The sequence below is a fragment of the Pelophylax lessonae genome (assembly GCF_965119305.1).
Source record: "Pelophylax lessonae genome assembly, chromosome: 13".
Classification (NCBI taxonomy): domain Eukaryota; kingdom Metazoa; phylum Chordata; class Amphibia; order Anura; family Ranidae; genus Pelophylax; species Pelophylax lessonae.
This window is the reverse complement of record NC_138780.1, coordinates 48,534,059-48,556,775: the sequence shown is the minus strand read 5'-3', so window position 1 is coordinate 48,556,775 and position 22,717 is coordinate 48,534,059. Positions and strand designations below refer to the sequence as shown.

The following is a 22,717-nucleotide window of genomic DNA, read 5'->3' as shown; positions in this document are numbered from 1 at the left end:
CACACCGCCTTATTCTGTATGCTGCACAGTAAATTCCCCTTTTGTGCACTGTTTCACTTTGCAGGAGGCCATGCATTCTTCTATTTTCTCTCAATATGTACAGAACACTGTGATATTTCATCTTCTATTCCACGATGAACAATTCTGTACACTGTGATACACAAAGATTTGTAGTACTAATTATCACCACCATATCCTCCTCAATCTTTTGTCTCCTGCCACAGCAAATAGGGTCTTCTACAATAGGGTTTTTTTCTGTTAGGGGGTCCATTCAAATTTTTGCCACAGGGTCCTGTGGTATCTAGTCCTCTTAATACATTGGCATGCTAAAGCTTATGAGATTGTTGTCAATGGGGTTGATTTACTAAAACTGAAGAGAGCAAAATCTGGTGCAGGAACCAATCAGCTTCCATGTTTTTTTTTTTGTCAAAGCTTAATTCAACAAGCTGAAGTTAGAATCTGATTGGTTACAATGCACAGCTGTACCATATTTTTTTAATCTCCAATTTTAGTAAATCAACCATATTTAGTTAACCACTTTAAGACCAGAAGGATTTGCCTCCTTCCTGACCAGGCCCTATTTTGCGATTCGGCGCTGCTTTACTTTAATGGTCAATTGCTCGGTCGTGCAACGCTGTACCCAAACAAAATTTACGTCCTTTTTTCCCACAAATAGAGCTTTCTTTTAGTGGTATTTGATAACCTGTGCGATTTTTTTTTTTTTTGGGTTATAAACAAAAAAAGAGCGACAATTTCGAATGGCAGCGATCATTTATTTATTGCGGGACTGCGACATTGCGGCAGACAGATCCGACCCCTAACTGACATTTTTGACACGTTTGGGTGTACCAGTGACATTACTACAGTAATCAGTGCTAAAAATATGCACTGTTACTGTAATAATGCCACTGGCAGGGAAGGGGTTAACCCAGTGGGGGATCAAGGGGTTAAATGTGAGCCTAGGGGAGTGATTCTAACTGTGGGAGGGTGTGGCTTCTGAAATGACCATAGAGACATGTGATCCTATATAGCAGGATCACATGGGCTCTATGATCATTCCAGGGAGAAGGACGATTGGCTGTGTTTACAACAGCAGACCGTCGTTCTCTGTCAGCGGGGAACGATCGCGGGTGTCAGGCAGAAATCGGATCCACCTGGCCGCTGCATCAGCTTCCCCGCTGACGAGCGGGGGTGGGAGCGCTCCGCCAGTGGCGCGCGCTCGCCCCCATAGACTCCCGAGAGCGAGTGTCATACATGTACGGCGATTTGCGTGGGAGCGCCTGCCTGCCGCAGTATATCTGCGGCGGGCAGTCGCAAACTGGTTAATATATACGGTAGTTTAAGTAACAAGGCTCTTTGCATAAGGCAGAATACAAAATTTGCATGTGATTTTATCTGTCAGTATATTACCAGAAGAGAAGAGTCAGCATGCAAAAAAGAAAAATGGCTACCCCTCTTTAATACGAGGCAGGTTGCTGACGGAATAGAGCTGCTGAGGGCTTATGGAGCTCGGGACTTATTGTCCCTCCTATCTAAAACAGTGAGACATATATGCATATCCTTCCCTGCCTGGAGCCATTCCTGTACGTAAAAATAAGTCTGGAGCATGACGTCGTATCTGACTACATAAAATGTGCCTACTACTACTTGCCTGAGGCTACCCTTACACCATAATAGATCCCCCTACACCTAATGGTGAGCATCTATAATCCTGAATATATTAGGGAGAGTGTGCGGATAGTCGAGATTGCCAGGATACTTCCAACAGTGGAGACTATAAGAAATACCGGTCTGTCTTGGTCTCTCAGGCCCTGAGGAAGCCTTGAGCGAAACGCGTCGGCTTGCTGGGGACCTACACTGACCGATTCCATCGTGAGACCTACTCTCCATCCTATACAGGCTTTTTGATTCTGTTCCCCCTTTTGGGACGTATTTCTATGTTGCAAATGACTCACTTTACTTGATTTTATATTGTATGTCAGTCCAATTGCATTCATTATGCATGGTGTTTTATGTTTTTTATCCGATATACCAATAAAATGCTGTTTGGTTTTATAAACTGGTCTCTAGTCTGATCCTTCTACTCCCATTGGCCTGCAAAGCCCCATCTTTTTCATTCCCTTTTTTTGTTGGTCTCTGTAATAAATGCACATTCCCACATGTTTTATGCCTTTAAAAACTTTGCAAGTATTGAATAATGCGGCATTAAGAGGTCTTCAATATAGTCCAAGTTTATAAGGAAAAACTTGATTTCACATAACATAAACATGACTATGGGTTTCAAGATATTAAAACTTACCAATGTTTTTCTGCTGTATAAAACAGGTGCAAAAAACCACTAAAAGGGTTGCTAAGATGATAAGTATGAAAGATGTCCCCATCAATATTCTGGAGATAACACAGCGGGACACTCTTAGGAACATGGAATCTGGAAAATGGAAAAAAATTGATAAAATATAATACATACATATATGGCTGTAGGTTTAGCAATAATAAAATATGTGACTATCATGGAGCCCAGAAGCACAACACTACTATAGAGCACTACAGTGATTATCCAAGTAGCAAGAACATTTATTAACCATTACTTTTGGAACAGAAAATTGTGAATGATAGACAGGTCAAGGCCACAAAAATATGGAGGATTAAGCAAGCCATTCCATACTTACTGTAGTTTTCGATGGAATCACCAAAACGTCCATATGCACAATAGTAGTGCGTGGAGCCTTCCAGATACTGCAACTGATGTTTTAATACTGCTCTCCTCCTTAATGTTAGTTTGACTGCATTGTCTTTTTTCCACTGTAATTCTCCCATAGGCTATTGACTGTTGGCTGAACCACTATGTAACTAAAAAGTCTGCTTATTTTCAAAGTAGTATTATTCCTTTATCTATAGTAAGTAGTATTCCTTTATCTATAGCTTGATCTTGCAAAAAACTCATTATTTGGTTTGCAGTCCCCATCACTCACCTGCTACCTGTATGGTAGATGTCAGTTCTTGCTCTAGGAATCCATGTCTGATAACACAGGAGAGTCTTCTGTTGGATTTAGAGTCTAGTGTCAAAATCATCTCAACATCAAACAAGCCCAGTGCATTCTGGGATTGTGCTACAGTCAGTGGGTGTATTATATGTCCATTGTCATCTTTCCAGTAGACAACAGGCTTCGGATACCATCCATAAGACTTACATACTGCTCTAAGATGTCCATCTTGCTGTTCTTCAATGAAGATCGTTGGTCCAGACCCAAGAGCTATAGAAAAACGGATATAGAAATTAACTGTTATCATTAATATGTTTACAGATGGATTGCAATTGCGGTATACGAGGAAAGAGATACAAAAAGGAAGAGGAGGAAGCATGCTCATTCATTTTATTTCTTGTGGACCAAGTATAACCTGCAGGATTCTGGTAATATAACTAGGTACATTTAAAAGCAACATAAAAGCTTCTCATAGGTTTAATATGGATACATTTCAGTGCTCCTGTTCTTCCACCCAAATTCTAAACTCTAAACTAAATTCTAAACTAAAGTCCTGATCTGGCAGGGCTTAGTCACTTCCGGATGAAGCCAAAGCTTTTCCACACCCCCTCCTCCCAAGCATCCGCTAAGAATCTATCGGGGCTGGAGGGAGCAGGCAAGCTTAAACATTACCTAGAGCGTTGCCTGATTAGAACTGTCCTGCATTTGGGCAGGGCAGAAGCATTGAAAGCTATTGCCGGTACTGTATGTGCAATAGCTTTTATCTGTCAGTAGATTTTATTTTTATTAAAGTGAGAGAGTCACTTTCAGAACACAAGGCATACCTATTACACTATACGTACATAACCCCCGACCCTTTCCCCCCAATCCCTGTAGAATGCTAAAGAGATCATTGATAGATGCAATGTAACTATATTGTTGCTTTATAATTAATTATATGCAGATTAATTGTTTTCCCTGTCTTTGTCAGGAATCATCAGATGCAACCTCAACTCCTGGTTAAGCCTTTTTTACTAATTTCCTCCCTTCCCTTTTTCACAGATTTTTTTTTAACTGTGTATACGCAATTTTTTTTAGGTTTCGCTGATTTCATTCTTTCATTTTTAACGTCATTTCCTTTTTCCCCCCCAACGCAAAAAAAAAACAAAAAAACACAATACATGTTAGTACCTTCGGTGTCGAACTGTATATAATGACAAGGTTGTTGCCTTTACCTTACACGTGAAATTTTCTCTGGTGTGCACTACCCTGTGGCTGCTGGAGTGTAATAGGCATCAAGTTTACCATTGCTGTAATTCTATCACAGTAATTGACAGAATAGGTCTGTATATATACAATATATATATTGTATATATGTGGAATATTAGGATTTACCCTACATGTGCAATGTTTGAAGCACTCCCAGGTTCCTATCTTTATCCCTTGACATTCCATACCTGCTAACCAGGTGTCTGTTTTGATTGAGGACCAAACATGGAGGGCTAAACATGTTATGACATTGTGGCTAGCAGTGTTGCAGATCACATATTTTGATTCATCACTGGTCAACCATCATCAAATTGAGTTAAATGATGTAGGGTGGAAGATGGCTGATTTATATTGTGGTGGCTCAGGGCCTCCTCAGACATTTGGGCAAAAACAATAGAGGAAGGAGGGAACAAAGAGATGTTACCTCGGAAGGTTGCAAAAAAGAAGGGATGCTCTGATCTGATTTATCTAAAAATACAAAAGCTTTATTGAAAAAGTGTTACAAAATAACATCAGGTACACAGTCCACCAAGTGCAGTGGGCAGTGATACCACTGAGAAGCCGGACATGTTTTTTTTTTTTAAAGCCCGTGGGGTGTGAAACACACTCAAAAGACTCCACCCGGTGCATAAAAAAGTGCACACACGCAAACGTGAGAACACAAAAAGTGCACAGGGTGTGCGAAAAATGGTCTTCCCTCCGAAGAGGGAGGACCCTAACCTCGATCCCCCGGGGCGCAAGACTCCTGACAGGGATTTAAGGTACTTATGGTCTGTCTGGCCGAGACCAGACTGACCCCGTTCTCCAGGGGGACTGCCGAAACAGCCCACCCCAAGTACTAAGTGGGGCTCCCCCGAAGGGAGACCCCATGAGAGAGGGCGAACTAAGCCAAAAGGCCATATCCACCCCCTCCCAAGACTCAAGGCTGGGCCCGAGGACCCACACCCTACAAGTCGTGCAAATAAAGAAAAGAAGGTGATAGTGCAGTGTACAAACTACAAAGAAAAAGTCACAAACAAACAAAGAAGTGGGGGAAAGGGAAGTGGGGAAAGTGCAATGGTGCCATGTGAGGAACCAAGGCAGGCCTTCCGGCCGGAATAAAAAATTCCTCTGGTGCGAGCCAAAAGGCCTGTCCCAAGAGGCAGGTGTGAAAAAGGTGTGCATGGTGAGAAGCCGGACATGTAAGACAGTTGACAAAGACAGCATAGAAACAAAACCAAAGACACACGCGCCTCGTATCTCACTCGCCACACAGGGATCAAACAGACATGTAACTCAGTGTGAAGTAGTGTGTTAGTCCAAACAGACCATAACCACTATTATAGTATTACTGAGTACATGTTAGCATGCCAACATGGATAATGATGACCATTGGTACCATACTACAAAATGAATGCAGTGTTGATAATATTGGGGTGAAGGTGACTGTAGTTTCAATTGCAGTGGTACCACATTGTTGATCTTAATGATTGCCGTGTGTTTTGACCCTTATAGGTGATTGGCAGGTTCATATAGAAAGTTTGTAGATAAGTGGTAGAACTCAGCTGGTCACAATAGTAAATAAGTGGGAAATCTGCTTGTCACTAAGGCAAAACACTGTAGACTTGGCAGTGTGATTTCTACTCATGTACGCTGGTGGCAGGGCGTAGTGAACAAAAGCTAGAGACTCCCTGCTGATCCTCAAGTCAGAAATGAAAGATCAAAGAAAGTTAAAGGAGGATGTTTTCCTCATATAGAGGCAAGCACATTTGCCTAGACTTAAATATTCACGTATAACACCTGCTATTAGCAGTCTACAATGTCATGTCAACAGCATGCCAAGCAATGAACTAAGACATGGTTGCTGAACTTGTGGTACTCCAGCAGCTGCGGAACTATAAGTTCCATGAGGAATTGCAAGGCTGACATTTACAAGCATGACTCCCAAAGGCAGAGGCATATTAGGACTTGTAGTTCCCCAAAAGCTAGAAGACCACAGGTTGAGCCCCCATGCACTAAGACATTTAAGTCAGCCATAGACGCATCGAAATTCCTGCTTAACTGGTCAAATTTTGATCCTTGTATGGGCAGGCTGGTTGTACTGAAGTCAGTCACTCGATTGGCTTCAGTACAACAGGCCTATCTTGTCTTTTTCGTTAGATCACTTCCGGCGGCTATTGTCGCAAGCAGTGATCATTATATTCTAATGGCTGGGAAACCTTGCGCTATCAGAATAAAATTGCTCTGTGGGAGGGACTCAGTGTTGATGGGGTAATCAAGCACTTTTCTTTCATTCTTTCATATGAAGGAAAGAAAGTTAAATATGTATGGCCTGCCGTAGAATATAGCCCCTCTTGGTCTTTCCTGTAATTAGTAAATGCAAAATAAAGTATTCCTTTACGTGTTTTTTTTTTATCAACATCACAGTGGTAGTCAATCCATTTCTTAGATATGGTTGGTCTTGAAAAAGTCCTGTAGGCAACGGTAAATGGGGTAATAGACTGTGGTTACTGCCAATTATCATATTCACCTCTAATAATGGTTTACTCCAATAGCTACAAAACATAAGCAGGTTTATTTGGCTTATCCAGCTGATGAGAATTGGGAGTGCTTTGGAGTTACCACCTTTATAAATGTAACGACATTGGACCGCTGACCGGAGCTTGGATGTGTGCAGCCAACATTTAGAGTATGTAACCCTAGCACATGCCCTTTTGACCACTCCTAACCAAGAGTCAAATGTTCTGGTAAGGAGATATTTTCTTCAGAGCACATGGTGTTGTATCGTCTGTGGACCAGATTCATTTCTTGGTGCTGGATTCTCCTCCATCTTGGTTTCATCAAAGGGGAAAATCAAATTATTTGCTGTGGACTTATGGACTGTTCTTGGGGCTGACCTTTGGCTTTCTATAGGCACAGATATATGAATTTTTCCTCCTTTCCATCATTTTCATGTGTTTTCATATATGTGGCGCTGTACACCTTATTTTTATTTCACCTCTAATAATGGGATCTCATTGTTGTGGCAACCTTTTTTATATACGTAAATGCAGACCACCAAATCCCTGTGGTAGTAAACTAAATCTCTGTGGTAGCAAAACATTTTTAGTATCTTAACCGCTTGCCGACCGCCACACGACTATTTACTACGGCGGTCAGCCCCTCACAGGCAAAGCGACGTACTGTAGTACTACGTCGCTAGCCTGTGAGGCTATAGGGAGCGAGCGTGCGCCGCGGGAGGCGCGCTCCCGCGCGGTCACGGACCCCCCCCCCCGCGCGTGTACCCGGCGGACCCCATGTCCACCGGGCACTCGCGATCGTCCGTTACACCGGAAGAAAGGCAGGCGGCTGATGTAAACAAAGCCGCCTGTCATTCTTCCCTGTGTAAGAATGGAGATCAGACGGTTCTACTATGTAGGACCGTTGATCTCTGTTCTTACACTAGTAGCCACAGCCAATCACAGTTAGAAACACTCCCCTAGGACACACTTAACCCCTCCCTCTCCAATACAGTTAACTCCTTCACTGCCAGTGTCATTTTTACAGTAACAGTGCATATGTATAGCACTGATTACTGCAGTAATGTCACTGGTAACCCCAAATGTGTTGAAAATGTCAGTCAAGGGTCCGATCTGTCCGCCGCAATGTCGCAGTCCCGCAAAAAAAACGCAGATCGCCGCCATTACTCGTTAAAAAAAAAACAACAAAAATTACAAAAATCTTTCCCTTTGTTAGTAAACGCGATAACTTTTGCGCAAACCAATCAAAATACGCTTTTTGCGATTTTTTTTACCAAACATATGTAGCATAAAACAAATTGGCCGAAAATGTTAAAAAATTTTGATTTTTACATTTTTTTGGGGGGAATTTCATATAAAAATGTGAAAAATATTGTTATTTTTGCAAAATTGTCGCTCTTTTTTTGTTTATAGCGCGTGATCAAAAAATTGCACAGGTGATCAAATACCACAAAAAGAAAGCTCTGTTTGTGGGAAAAAAAGGACGTCAAATTTGTTTAGGTACAGCTTCGCACGACCGCGCAATTTTCCGTTAAAGTCACACAGTGCCGAATCGCAAAATAGGCCCTGGTCAGGAAGGGGGTAAAATCTTCCGGGGCTTAAGTGGTTAAAGGACAATTCAAATATATTGTTCTGCTAAGCCAGTGTTCATACTGGTTGCTTCTTGTGTATTTTTTTTTTTGTCACATCGATTCATATATTGTGCTAATTAATGGACACGGCATGTTTCACATTTGTTAGGTACTTGGAAGATAATAAGAGCCTTATAAATATATTCTTTGGAGGCAACAAAAAGCTAATTGAAGTAGACCAACATTAAAAAGAGGGACTTTTTAAAAAAGAACACCATTTACAAGAATACAACTTAGAAGTACTGTAAAATAGAGTAGTACTGCAATGATTCACAAGGCGTTTCCCCTTTCACATCATCATTCACATTTCAAAAGTTAATTCTCTAAGATGGCTCTCTCCGGTGCTGTACAAGAAAGTTAGGCACAGTTGGTGATTAGCTAAGGTAGCCATACACAAGGTCTAATGCATTGTTCTTGGACTACTGCAAATATTATAGTAAAATGATTCCACATACCTGAAACTTTCAGCTCCAAGTCAGCTGCATCGTAAAAAGAAAGGGACTGAAACATACAGGTGTATGACCCTTCATCGGATGGAGCGATACTGTGAATTGACAATGACACTTTACCATCAGCAATTAAACTAGTGTTGAAAGATGTCCGGTTTTGGTACTTTGGGATTTGGAGGTCAATGTTCTTCCTATTCTGATAGAGATGGACAGTGAAGCTAAACTTAGAGCGGAACCATCTCACCATCATGTCTTCTGCATTTGTGGCTGGAGAGAGATAACATGGCAAAACTGCTGTCCCACCCAAAGAGACAACGATAGGGGTATCAGGACTCAAAACTTTAAATATTTCTGAAAGAAATAAGCATAAGGAGAAGAATAAGAAATCCAAATTATTAGGCTTTACGTTCTACCCAGTTTCTACCAATAAACTTAAGGTTGGTATGAATACAGTAAACATCTGTAGTTATACATTAAAACAGGGATTCACAAATGTTGGCCCTGCAGCTGTTGCAGAACTACATATCCCATGAGGCATTGTAAAACTCTGACATTCACATACATGACTAGGCATGATGGGAATTGTAGTTCCTGAACAACTGGAGGGCCGTAGTTTGGGAATCCCTGCATTAAAACATTTTGATATATTCTTATATCTTTTGATAATCAGCGGGCTTCACCATGCTGCCTTGCGTGCCCTTCCGTCCTATGTTGTCTGCCTTTCTGACCTTTTCTTTTTATATACATTCTTTTGTTTAGGTTTTAAAGAATAAAACAATAATTCAATACATTGAATACATACATTGAATAACAAATGCAACATATTGTGAAATAAAGTTTTTAATATACAATATGTATAATACTTGTTTCTTTAAAGCGGACCTTCAGTTATTTGTTCATCTTTCCATATCTATTAAATCCTCTGCCCTTGTTGTTTTAACTTTGGATAGTAAACCATTTTTTTTTCTGTAAGGAAATACCTTATACAGCCCACTTCTTCTTTCTTGTCTGGTAAAAAGCCTAGGCTACTGACATAATGCACAGCTCTCTCTCTAACTCGTGTGAGAGTTTGCTAGCAAGGGAGGGGGGGGGCAGGAGAGTGGAGGAGGGACGAGTCACAGGAGAGTCAATGAGAGCTGCAGAGCCGAAGGGGGATGGATAAGGGCGGAGATAGGAGGAGACTGCAGAGATCCATGTGTATTCAGCGGAAGAGGAGAAATGTGCAGGCAAGCAGTGGCGTGAGTGTGTGTGTCTGTGTATATGTGTCTGTAAATATGTGTACTGTATGTGTGTGTGTATGTGTGCCTCTGTGTGTGTTTGTCTGTGTAAATACAGAAAGTGAACAGGCAGCAGCTTCAGCTGCCCACAGTTATAATGGCTGCAGCCAGACTTAGTGGAGGGAGATTTCTGCAGCATATTTGGCAAGTACAGAATATATAAAAAAGAATATGCAAAGTGGTTGGAGGGAAGCTTTAGAATGGCAAATATGTTTTACTAAAAATTAGGTAAGCAGACTGCAGTTCCTCTTTAACCTCCCTGGCGGTATGATTCTTTTGGATTTTAGGTGCTGAAAACGGTACCATTATTTTTCAGGTAATTCTTGTTAATGAGCAGCCCAAAACAACTGTATACTTTTATATATATATATAATGTATACAGTTGGTTTGGGCTGCTCATTCACAAGATATATATATATATATATATATATATATATGTATATATGTGTATATATGTATGTATATATATATATATATATATATATACACACATATATATATATATATATATATATATATATATACACACACACGCATATACACATATATATATATATATATAGTATATACTGTATATATATATATATATATATATATATATATATATATATATATATATTTTTTTTTTTTTTTACATAAAAAGTACAGTAAAACTGCAGGAAAGGGCACTGGGGGGCAAACTAATATGATTTTTTTTTATTTTGAATGGTATCAGTGTGTTTGGTGTGTTTTTACATTTGAATTTGCCGCCGGTTCCACCCCCCTGCGAATGTCACGTCGCAGGAGACGGAAGTCGGGGCAACGAGACGTTCGGGAGGAAGAACCGCCGCCGCACACCGCCGGACACATCGCTGGATCCCGGTGACAAGGTAAGTAACCTCAGGTTTTACAGGATCCAGCGATCTTCCTAGCGGTACCCCGAGTGTGGCTCGGGGTTACCGCTTTTGGCTCTGAAATGTAACCCCGAGCCACGCTCGGGAATACCGCTAGGAAGGTTAATTTCCATTTTTTTCTATCATACCTGGTCTGTCTAGACTTAAAATAATCGTATGCATTGCTCATTCAAGACAAAACAATGGGTTTGCTTTTATACCCCCTCTCCAGCAGCATATCCTCATCTTTCCTTTGCTCATTCATAGCTTCTTTCAGTCACTGAGAGTGAATAAAATATCTGGTAATTCCAAGTATGCAAGAGAATGCGAGAGTGCTAATTTGTTTATAAACTTGATAATAGACTAATGACTGCTGAATCCAAAATAGGAAACTACTATTAACATACTGTATATCCCAAACCCAAAAACAAAATGTAATAAATTGTAGATTACCACTTTGTTGATTTTGTTTCTTTCTTCTGGCTTTCTTTACAATATTGTCACCTGATGATCTTAACAATACCATACTGTGGCGGTACTCACCGTCACTGGGATTGAAAGACAGATACTTAATGGACACAGAATATGGTTTGGATTACTCAAATGGGACAGTAATATTTGTCAACAATATATCTCAAAAACTATTTGAAGACTCTGGGACTCTAGGACTAGCTGCCTATTGCAAATAAGGCTTCACACAGTCAGACTCCTAGCAGACGCGAATATCATCAACTCAACCACCTGTCTTTCACACATTGTAAATTATGCTGATTTACTCACCTATTGTTTATGGTGGGTTTTCAGCATTTACACCTAAGATAATGTGTATTGTATTGCAGGAGCTCGAAGACGGAAAGTCTGCTAGTTAATTGGCTCAGGTGGATTGAATCACTGTCATCTATTAGTTGCTGAGTGGAAATAGTATACTGTTTGTGTTGGTTGTTCTTTAGATATGGTAATTATATTTCTGTATACAATTTCATCTGCATATGATAATGTAATCAGGCAACCCCTGACCTGTGTGTGGAAATCTGATCAGGAGGGGGAGGTCCATGCTGTATATAAATTCTGCGTGACTGTTCAATAAAGGAGTAGATTCCAGTACAAGCTAAGTTGTCAAGTAGCTTTGTATGTAGGGCGGCTGGGAAAATCTGGTATATATGTTCAAGACTGTAGGAAGCCGTATACTGATGGAAGTCCACAAGTACAGTGTGGGTTGAGGTTCCGCTACACATACTTCCAGTCTATGGAACAGCAGCATTGTTGTCTCAGGGTGTTCCCCTGATTTGGACTACAAATACCTTCTACTGTCTTCATTGTCATTATATAGGGTGCAGGGAGGTTTATAGTTTACAGGAGATAGCTTTGACTGTGATTACATTTTTGGGATTTCAGTTTAGCGGGAGGTCACAAGGACACTTTCTTTTTGTTTGGATCAACAGGTATTTTTAGTACTTGCAGAAACTGGTTTTGAAAAAAATAAATAAAATGAAGGCAGCCACCGCATTTAGGGACTGGAAAGATGCAATATATTACATATTTGTTCTTGGGGTATTTGGGTGTTTAAGTTGCACAGAGTGGGATTGATTTACTGGTGATTGTATTTCTGTTGTAGTACATAGGTCTGTAATTGAAAAAAGTTTTAGTTAGTGTTCCACTTTGAAACTGTGTAATGATCGCTTCTATTTAACAGTTCAGTGAAAAGAGAAGTATACATGGAATTTACTAACAATGCTTACAATTTACAATATGGCAAATTTTTACTAATTATGTCACTGTATCATTATTGTTACCTGAAACTGTGGTTTGGACCTCTAGAAAGATTATAGTAACTTTAAATGCAGCAGCTACAGTGAACGGAGTCATTACACATCCCAAGCGCTTTGTATGAGTTTTCTACTGGAGAAAAAAAAAGTTTATGTTCTTAGAGTTGTTAAAACAAATGGAGAATATTAACATAAGAAAAACATGCATTGTTCAACTTAGTATTAGTATTAGTATTTTTTTTTTTTGGTTAGCCACATTAAAGGTTTTTGGAGTTGAATAGGTCAGTGGGAAAATAGATTACTAATATAAACATGCCATAATTATAATAAAGTAGTCTACCTAGATTACTATAATAATTCTTACAAAGCAATATTGGCATACAATTATTGGTTAAAAGATAAAGGCTTTTTTACACGAAAATTTGCATTCTTGCAATAGGCAGGTACTTTAGTGTCAAGGTTGATAACCCATTAATGGTAGTGTTCAGTGTAGGTTTTTGGCATGAAGAAAGTTGAAGTGGATTGTGATTTTCTTTACTATTCTCACTAATGTTTGAAGCATGCCCCAATACTATAGCTTGTACCCATGTTAGCAATTACAATGAGCTGTCAAAGAAAACATTCTCTCGTTAGTGAACTCATGCACAACAAGAATCTTGCTTGGTAACCGGTTGTGTATTTTACTAAAGGCTTCCTCATATTTGTGCATAAAGTGGTCTTCAAGTAAAGTGAGGTAGGAATGGCGGGGATCTCAAATAACTGTTACTTTCAGGTTACAGTGGAAATTTTTAAATTCCAGATACTGGCATGATTTTCTGGTCATTTAGTACCGCACATTCCAGTATTGTTAGAAAACAGGTTTGGCAAGCATTCCATTAAAGCTATTTCATTTGGCTAACCATTAAGAACTGTGATTGAACTTCACGTAAATACTATTTAACATAGAAACTACTACAGTATAGAAACAAGAGGAGAAGGCCCAAGGGACTTTAATGAGACAACCACAAAAAAATATAAAATTACATAAATTTATATACAAAGAGATAAAAAAGACAATACATAGTGTTACATATGACAAACATGCAGTCGACTCCTCAACATTCCAGTTCCACAAAAGATGCTGTCATACCTAAGGGGTCCAGGCCTTTTGCCATATTTTGGCCTTGGAAGGTTGCCTGTTTTCTGTGTCTTGTGGGCCTGGCATCCCTCTCCCCCCAACTTCCAGAGAGACTGAACAGCACATCTCCCTTCTTGGATGAGTATAGCGGTTTTGCCGCCTTTATGTACCTTAACTTAGTCTGGATATGTGGATATTTACTAACAGCAGTGTCCTACAAGTGGACCTCTGAGTATGCTTGAACCTACAGGTTACTGCTACATTAAAAGATTATCTGTGCTCTTTCTCCTGATGAAGCGAAACTGTGTCTTTGTGAAACGCGTCGAGATTCCGCAAGCACAGACTATCGACACTGTTGATGTTCAAATTGACTAATAAGTACTTATATATATTATGCATACCGCTAAATTTGATTTGATATACTGTAAGTGCAATCTAATTTGTTTCTTTAATAAAGTTGTTAATACTGCACGATGAGGTCTCTCTCCATTTGATTTTTATGTTGGATCTATAAATCCTGGATGTTATCAGAAATTACTGCGATCTGTATATGAGGAGATACTGATCTGAAGTGCTGTTCACCTGGTGCTGTCCTGAGATCCTGAGCGTTGTTTTTTTTGCTTAAAAGGCTCGATTCCTCTTACAATACGGTGAGTAGGGGACTGAGAGGGGAGCACTGGGACATTTGAGCACTGAGCACTTTGATCATCTATGATATAAGACAACAGACAAGCACTGAGCACTTTTTGAATAAAGAAGATATTATTATATGTATTGTCACTGAGCACTGGACTCTTTAATATTGATACCAAATATATGCTTATATTTATAAGTATTATTTCATTAATATATAGCACTTAATATTTTTGATATTGTTGGATATTTGGTTGGATTTATACATTTACGCTAATAAGTTTTATATCACTTAGCACTTTATAATATATTGCACAATATATTGTATATCATACTGAGTTTATAAGATATTTATTTTCGCACAAAGTTTATATATTGGCACTAGTCACATTTTATATATTTATTTATTTATCAATGAGCAGCGCTGATACTTACCCATTCAACTTCTATATATATTGGTTATGTGCAATGTTCTTAATTGAGGGCCATGTTTGTCATATGTAACACTATGTATTGTCTTTTTTATCTCTTTGTATAATAAACTTATGTAATTTTATATATTTTATTTGTGGTTGTCTCGTTAAAGTCCCTTGGGCCTTCTCCTCTTGTTTCTATACAATATTTTTTGGGACTGAGACACGCCTGTTTTCCGTATATGTCAGCCGAACACCTCTCTGCAGAAACTACTACAGATCAGTTGGAGACATTCATGTAGTGGGCATTTTGCAATTATTCTTTAGCCCTGGTCACACCGGTACAACTTCAGGTATGACATGCGATTTACAAATCGTACCTGAAGTAGCATCTAATATGTTTCTTTGACAGTGTCTTAATAGATACAATTTTAAGTAGTACGATTTGAGAAGTAGTTCATATATTACTTTTTCAGGACTTCAGCATGATTTTACTATAATGTAAATGGTGCTGCAAATCGTACCTGTGTCTATATTATCAGCACTACTTGAGCCCTGAAAGAAGTAACATATTAACCCTTTTCTAGTTATTCAAACTTATGTTCACAACATCACCGTTCTTCAATGTGACATGGACAGTCCCTCTCACCGAAGTAGCATTGAAGTCGTATCAAATCGTTAAAAATCTCACAGAATTAGTCCTGAAGTAGTGTTGAAGTCAGAGTTTAAATCACACTACTTTAAATCGTACCCAGTGTGACAGCAGGCTAAGAGTCTACAAACCAACCAATAACTGTATTTTCTACCTCTAGACTTTCAATTGTCCAACCTCCTGGCAAGGTACACTAGCTGACGTCTGCTGCACTACCTTTATTCCATAGCAGTTAACTTTCTGGTATAATTCCTAAGAATGGGTCAGTGTTTGGATGCCCCCTTGCACTGATATAGATAATTATGAAGTCTGAACACCATAGCCATAATCCAAACAAGGATCAGAGAAGAAATTAGTGGCTCCTAAACATGCCAAGCTTAAACCTGAATAAGCAGCATGTTGCCAGGAGGTCAAACACAAGATAGAGATCAAGCAAGTATTACAGAAAGTTATGAATACACAAGGGGGCGGATGGGTGTGTAGTTCAGAGTCAAGCTTGCAGGTCAATTACCAGGAGGTCCAAAAACTAAGTGGTAAACCTAAGATGTAAGGGAGGATCAATGTAAAAATTCAGAGCAAAGATCATGGCTCCATCATATAGAACCTGCTTGAGTTTGTTTCCCAAGGGTTTTGCAAAGGGGGTTTAAAATTTGTCAAACCCAAACTCAGAGGCAAATCCCATTGAAGTATATGAGGGGTGAATCTTGTTGTAAAATTCTGGCCATTTTTAGAGCTTATAGGCAAACTACTGCAAAAAAGGCATTTGATGCTGGGCACTGACATGAAGGCGAAGTTCCCCTAAATATTTTTTGTTCAAAAACATAGCATACATTGGGGAAAGGGTATTTCATGCAGGGCAATGTTGAAAAAACGAATTCCTTTGAATAACATGCTCGGGGGATGTATTAAAGCTCTAAGTGGTGTTACAGAACAGTATGATTTTCACGGGCAATCTCAGTGGCAACATAGGATGGCAGTGCACATTTGTCTGTGCGTGCACGGGAGTACATTACTTCTGTTTAAAAGAAAAGGTTGCCTGTTCACAATTTTTTTCACTTTAAGGATTAGGAAACCACAGAGGGTACAATAGTGTAAAACTGGCAAGCTGCAGGGTAGTTAATCACTTAAGGAGTCAGGACCAGAATTGTCCTGGTCATTTTTCAATTGTCAGCATTGGGATAGTTTGAGGGACAATTGATCATGCAGCACTGTATCCACATGAGTGTGTGTAATTTTTTAGACAGATAGAGCTTTTTTTGGTGTTAAGTAAAATAACCACTTGGATTTTACTCTTTTTTTTACTATACACAGGATCATTATATTATTAAGGAAAATATGGAAGCCGAAAGGTGATCTAATTTTTGCTATGCTTTTTTAGAAACAAAGAAACATGCTGGTATTGAGGTGGTAAAAAGTGGCTGACATCTTATGGGAAAAAAAAAGTGGCTGACAGAGAAAAAAAAAACAACCAGTCCGATTGCATGAAAATGTGCGTCAATGTGTGTGAGCTGTTTTCATTTTTTCCTCTGTCCAGATTGGAAATGTTGATTTTTCATTAAACTTTGCCAGCATGCTGGTCTATTTCCAAAAAACTGCGACGAGCAGTCATACCTTGCACATCATCTGGTCTCCCTCATCCTTGTACCCCCTATACCCTGTCCGTGACACCCTATCAGATTTTTATTTCTGTCTGTGCTCTTGTTGCAGATTTTCCCTGATATCTGGTAAAACATTTGTCAGTAACAGTAACTGAGGATACATCTCTCTAAGAGTTCCAAGTAGCAGTAAAAACCTGACAGAAGTTCCTATTCTTTCCCATTCTATCCAAAACTAGAAAAAAGATTCTGCTCACTTAATAGTAATAATAATACAATTGCATATACCTTTTATGCAGCAACCAAACAGCTAAAATAAGTCATCTAAAAAAGCATGGCAGTGGAGATGGCATTTAGAAATAACATTCCAGTGACGCCTTGAAAAGTAAATATATTAGGAATGGTTGTGAAAGTACCACTCATCAAGTGGAAGCTGATATAAGCTGCCATAAGTGATTTGGAGTACTCCTTAAGGACTTGAAGTAGGGGTTTGTGTAACATATAGTATATAGAGGGGGATTAACCGCGCTTAAAGGAAATAATTGTAAACAGCAGCAACTTCAAGTGTGACCACACCCTGTAGAATATTTGTAAATTAAGTTGCGCTAAGTATGATAAATGGAGATGTAAAGTCCAAAAAGTCCCAATAATAAATGATGATGACAAAATCCTAGATGTAGTCCTGGACCAGACTCCCTTAAGGGTATAAGCTTACCAGATTCAGGTAAGAGAGAAGCAGATGCTCTATAAATCTTGTCACCTTGATAGAAGATCCAGGCCCACGTGAGCGATAGACTCAATGGTCATTGGATCATGAAAAAAATGTAAAATACGCAATAGCGTAAAACCCAACAACTAGGTAAATATCACCAATGTGACTTGAGGATAACATGTGTGTAAATTAAACCACCACCAAAGATCACTATTGTCAGTGAACAAGTGTATAAATGAAGAAATTGATATGTGTTATATACCCCTTACCAAATAAAAATAAGGGTTGATGCAGATAAACCAATTAATATAGTCCAGCTGAAGTTGCCTCTTACCAGACGACAATGATAAATAAGCCAAAGTGAAAAAAACAATGATGAGAGATAGGTGTAGAACCATCACCAGCCAGATGAGCCTCTTACCATGTGAAAGCAAAACCAAGTGTGTAAAAATCAAATTCCAATAAGACACCAAGATTCAGTACCGGAAAAGAACCAGTAGGGGTCGCCTCTTACCAGATCTTTTGATCAACCACGCCTGTATGTTATTAAATGGTTGGGGGTCCGACCATAGACTTGAGCAACTGATCCTCAGATGTTCCCAAAGTTCACCATTCAAAAAGAGAGAAAGAGGCTCCCATAGCGTAAAACAGTAAAATTTATTTCAAAAATAAAAAGCAAGAACACTCACAGAAACCAGGATAGAATGAGCAATTGTGTGCAGCCGCCGGCCGGACGGCTTCGCTCGCCCACACTCTCTGGTCGCGATCGGATGACGTCAGTACGCCGTGCCCTGACGACGTTTCGTCACAGATGACGTTTTCAAAGGTGCGGACGGCGTACTGACGCCATCTATTTATGTGGGGAGGTAAGCAAAGACCGGAAGCAAACGAGCACCGTCCCGCCATCTTAGATGGGGGAAACCAAGAACGGAACGGTAACTCATACGCTATCCAGAGATTGATACCTACAAACTGTATATGTAAAACAACATTGAAAGTTTCACATAGCCCGCAAATTAATTATACTGAATAAATGCTTATTAACATAATCAATTGTCAAATGATACATATACATAACCACATATAAATGGATCGAGTGTGCCGCCATCTAGAGGTTATGGATAAGTATTACCAAGTTAAAACATCATAGTCACAACAGGACAGCACCCTATTTAACCCTCACAGTACAATGGAAAGTTATGGATGGAAAAAATTATTGATGTTGGTGAGATTTCATCTTAAATCCATTTTTAAATACAGCAAACGCAAACATCTGTTGGTTAAAAAAACCAAATCTGTATGGCTATCAATTGGGTAAACCAGAAACTGTATAGAGCAATTGAGATCCATCAGATATTATCACATATATGCTAATTACATATAATTGGTGCTGTTCTCTGACAGTGACAATAAAATAAATAAAATGAAATAAAGGGGAGGAACTAATTTATTAAAAGAAAAAGAGAACCCGATTGAAACTAGATTTATTAAGCATTATTTATGAACGCGTTTATCTCAATATCAACATTGAGTCCAAACGGTACATAAGTTTTGACCCGGTGAATCCAGGTCATCTCTAGCTTTGAGATTCCTCTAACTAGAGGTTCACCTCTCCAATGAGGTACAAATTTATCTATCCCAAGGAATAAGGTGTTCCTGGGATTTTTGTTGTGGACAAGGGCATAGTGTTTGGACACCGAATGTTTAGGGAAACCTTTGAGTATATTTGATATATGTTCATTAAGTCTTACTTGTAGCGGTCTTTTGGTGCGTCCTATATATTGAAGCCCGCATGGGCACTGGAGTAAATAAACAATACCAGTGCTCATGCAGGAGATAAATGGCTTTATGGCATGAACTCTGCCTGTACCAGTAGATTTGAATTCTTTAACTGTTCTACATTTGTTAGAACTGAAAGAACAGACTCGGCATCTGTTGCATTTGTAGAATCCAGTTAGCTGGCTTAAAAAGGTGGGTTTGGGAGCAGGTGGTTCTAAAACATTAGGTGCCACTTTATCCCTCAAAGTGGGAGCCCCTTTGAATACCACACGTGGTTTGTCAGGCAGGGTGCTGCCCAAAACTGGGTCATTGCCAAGAATATGCCAATGACGACCAACTATATTTTTAACACTCATATGTTGGGTTGAGAAAGGGGTAACAAAAGGTAAATTATATGAGGAGTCTTTGTTATCAACTTTGGACACATTGTTCAATAGTTGCGTTCTATTCAATCTGCTAACCTCCAAAAGGGTTGCATCAAGAAACGTTTTACTATATCCCTTATCAAGGAACCTTTTAGTGAGAACAAGAGCCTGAGATTGGAACTCTTGAAAATCACTACAATTACGCCTAATACGTAGGTATTGGCCTTTGGGTATAGCCCTCAGCCATGGTGCGTAATGACAACTATCGACAGGAATATATGAATTCCTGTCGGTTGTTTTAAAATATGTACATGTCGAGAATTGACCATCCTTCATGTTGATGGTGAGGTCAAGGAAATTAACAGAAGACTGACTACACTCATAATTTAACTGAATACCCTGATCATTAGAGTTCAAGTGTTCCAAAAAAGATAGTAAGTCACTGTGGTGGCCATCCCAGAGGAGGAGCACGTCATCTATATACCTAGCCCAAAGCAGTATCTGTGGCCTGCGATGGGAATAGATGACGTGCTCCTCCCACTGGGCCTAAATAAGTTGGCAAGTGACGGGGCATATTTGGCGCCCATGGCCACTCCAGTGACCTGTCGATAAAACTGCCCACTGTACCAAAAATAATTATGGTGAGTGGCGAACTCCAGTAGCTCCATAATAAAGGATATCTGAATTGTTGGTAAGTCAGAATCCCTATTGAGGTACATGTTGACTGCATTTAACCCCAACCAACAGATGTTTGCGTTTGCTGTATTTAAAAATGGATTTAAGATGAAATCTCACCAACATCAATAATTTTTTCCATCCATAACTTTCCATTGTACTGTGAGGGTTAAATAGGGTGCTGTCCTGTTGTGACTATGATGTTTTAACTTGGTAATACTTATCCATAACCTCTAGATGGCGGCACACTCGATCCATTTATATGTGGTTATGTATATGTATCATTTGACAATTGATTATGTTAATAAGCATTTATTCAGTATAATTAATTTGCGGGCTATGTGAAACTTTCAATGTTGTTTTACATATACAGTTTGTAGGTATCAATCTCTGGATAGCGTATGAGTTACCGTTCCGTTCTTGGTTTCCCCCATCTAAGATGGCGGGACGGTGCTCGTTTGCTTCTGGTATTTGCTTACCTCCCCGCATAAATAGATGGCGTCAGTACGCCGTCCGCACCTTTGAAAACGTCATCTGTGACGAAACGTCGTCAGGGCACGGCGTACTGACGTCATCCGATCGCGACCAGAGAGTGTGGGCGAGCGAAGCCGTCCGGCCGGCGGCTGCACACAATTGCTCATTCTATCCTGGTTTCTGTGAGTGTTCTTGCTTTTTATTTTTGGAATAAATTTTACTGTTTTACACTATGGGAGCCTCTTTCTCTCTTTTTGAATGGTGAACTTTGGGAACATCTGAGGATCAGTTGCTCAAGTCTATGGTCGGACCCCCAACCATTTAATAACATACAGGCGTGGTTGATCAAAAGATCTGGTAAGAGGCGACCCCTACTGGTTCTTTTCCGCTACTGAATCTTGGTGTCTTATTGGAATTTGATTTTTACACACTTGGTTTTGCTTTCACATGGTAAGAGGCTCATCTGGCTGGTGATGGTTCTACACCTATCTCTCATCATTGTTTTTTTCACTTTGGCTTATTTATCATTGTCGTCTGGTAAGAGGCAACTTCAGCTGGACTATATTAATTGGTTTATCTGCATCAACCCTTATTTTTATTTGGTAAGGGGTATATAACACATATCAATTTCTTCATTTATACACTTGTTCACTGACAATAGTGATCTTTGGTGGTGGTTTAATTTACACACATGTTATCCTCAAGTCACATTGGTGATATTTACCTAGTTGTTGGGTTTTACGCTATTGCGTATTTTACATTTTTTTCATGATCCAATGACCATTGAGTCTATCGCTCACGTGGGCCTGGATCTTCTATCAAGGTGACAAGATTTATAGAGCATCTGCTTCTCTCTTACCTGAATCTGGTAAGCTTATACCCTTAAGGGAGTCTGGTCCAGGACTACATCTAGGATTTTGTCATCATCATTTATTATTGGGACTTTTTGGACTTTACATCTCCATTTATCATACTTAGCGCAACTTAATTTACAAAAATCGTGTAACATATACCTAAAGGCCTGTGAAAGATATATATATATATATGTATATGTATATGTATATGTATATATACTATATATATATATATATATATATATATATATATATATATACGTATATATCTCAGAATGTTCCAGCCTGACAAAAACACGCTATATCCTTTATATTCATACTAGCCCAGTACAGATGACCATGCACAGTTCTGGAGCACTTCTGTGAGTACGTCGCAATGTATTGCCAACATACAATAGATTAGGTGTAACGCTCCGGCGTTTGGTTAGTGAACTGGATTTGCAGCTGCAGAATTCCACTCAGTAGTCGTGTAGAGATGTGTTGAATCACCATATCCAACTCTCCAGACTCATCATTGTGGCCCAGCCTGTCTCAGCATACAAATATACAGACACTCAGATATGGTGTTCCTGGAGTGATAGGTTGTATACGATAGTATAGAGGTGATGTGCTGAAAGGACAGGCGTGAGTAGTGATAGCAATGATAGGCACTCAATAGTAATGTTCAGGAGTGTTAGCAGATGGTGATAGGTATTATGCAGATAGGTTAGCAATTATGTACAA

At 39.4% G+C, this 22,717-nt stretch overlaps 1 protein-coding gene across 1 annotated transcript in view; it reads right to left on the bottom strand.

The window, feature by feature from the left end:
- Positions 1–80: 80 nt before the first annotated feature.
- Positions 81–22,717, bottom strand: part of LOC309569835 (butyrophilin subfamily 2 member A1-like) — a gene marked incomplete at its 3' end in the record, with an annotated part of 48,012 nt that continues 25,375 nt past the window's right edge. Inside the window, exons 2-6 of the mRNA XM_082275837.1 lie at positions 12,753–12,855; positions 8,817–9,161; positions 2,973–3,254; positions 2,300–2,428; positions 81–151 (exon numbers count right to left, since the gene is read on the bottom strand). Of these exons, the coding sequence (XP_082131963.1) occupies positions 81–151; positions 2,300–2,428; positions 2,973–3,254; positions 8,817–9,161; positions 12,753–12,825 (900 nt within the window). The 5' untranslated portion in view covers positions 12,826–12,855. The remainder of the gene's footprint in view (positions 152–2,299; positions 2,429–2,972; positions 3,255–8,816; positions 9,162–12,752; positions 12,856–22,717) is intronic.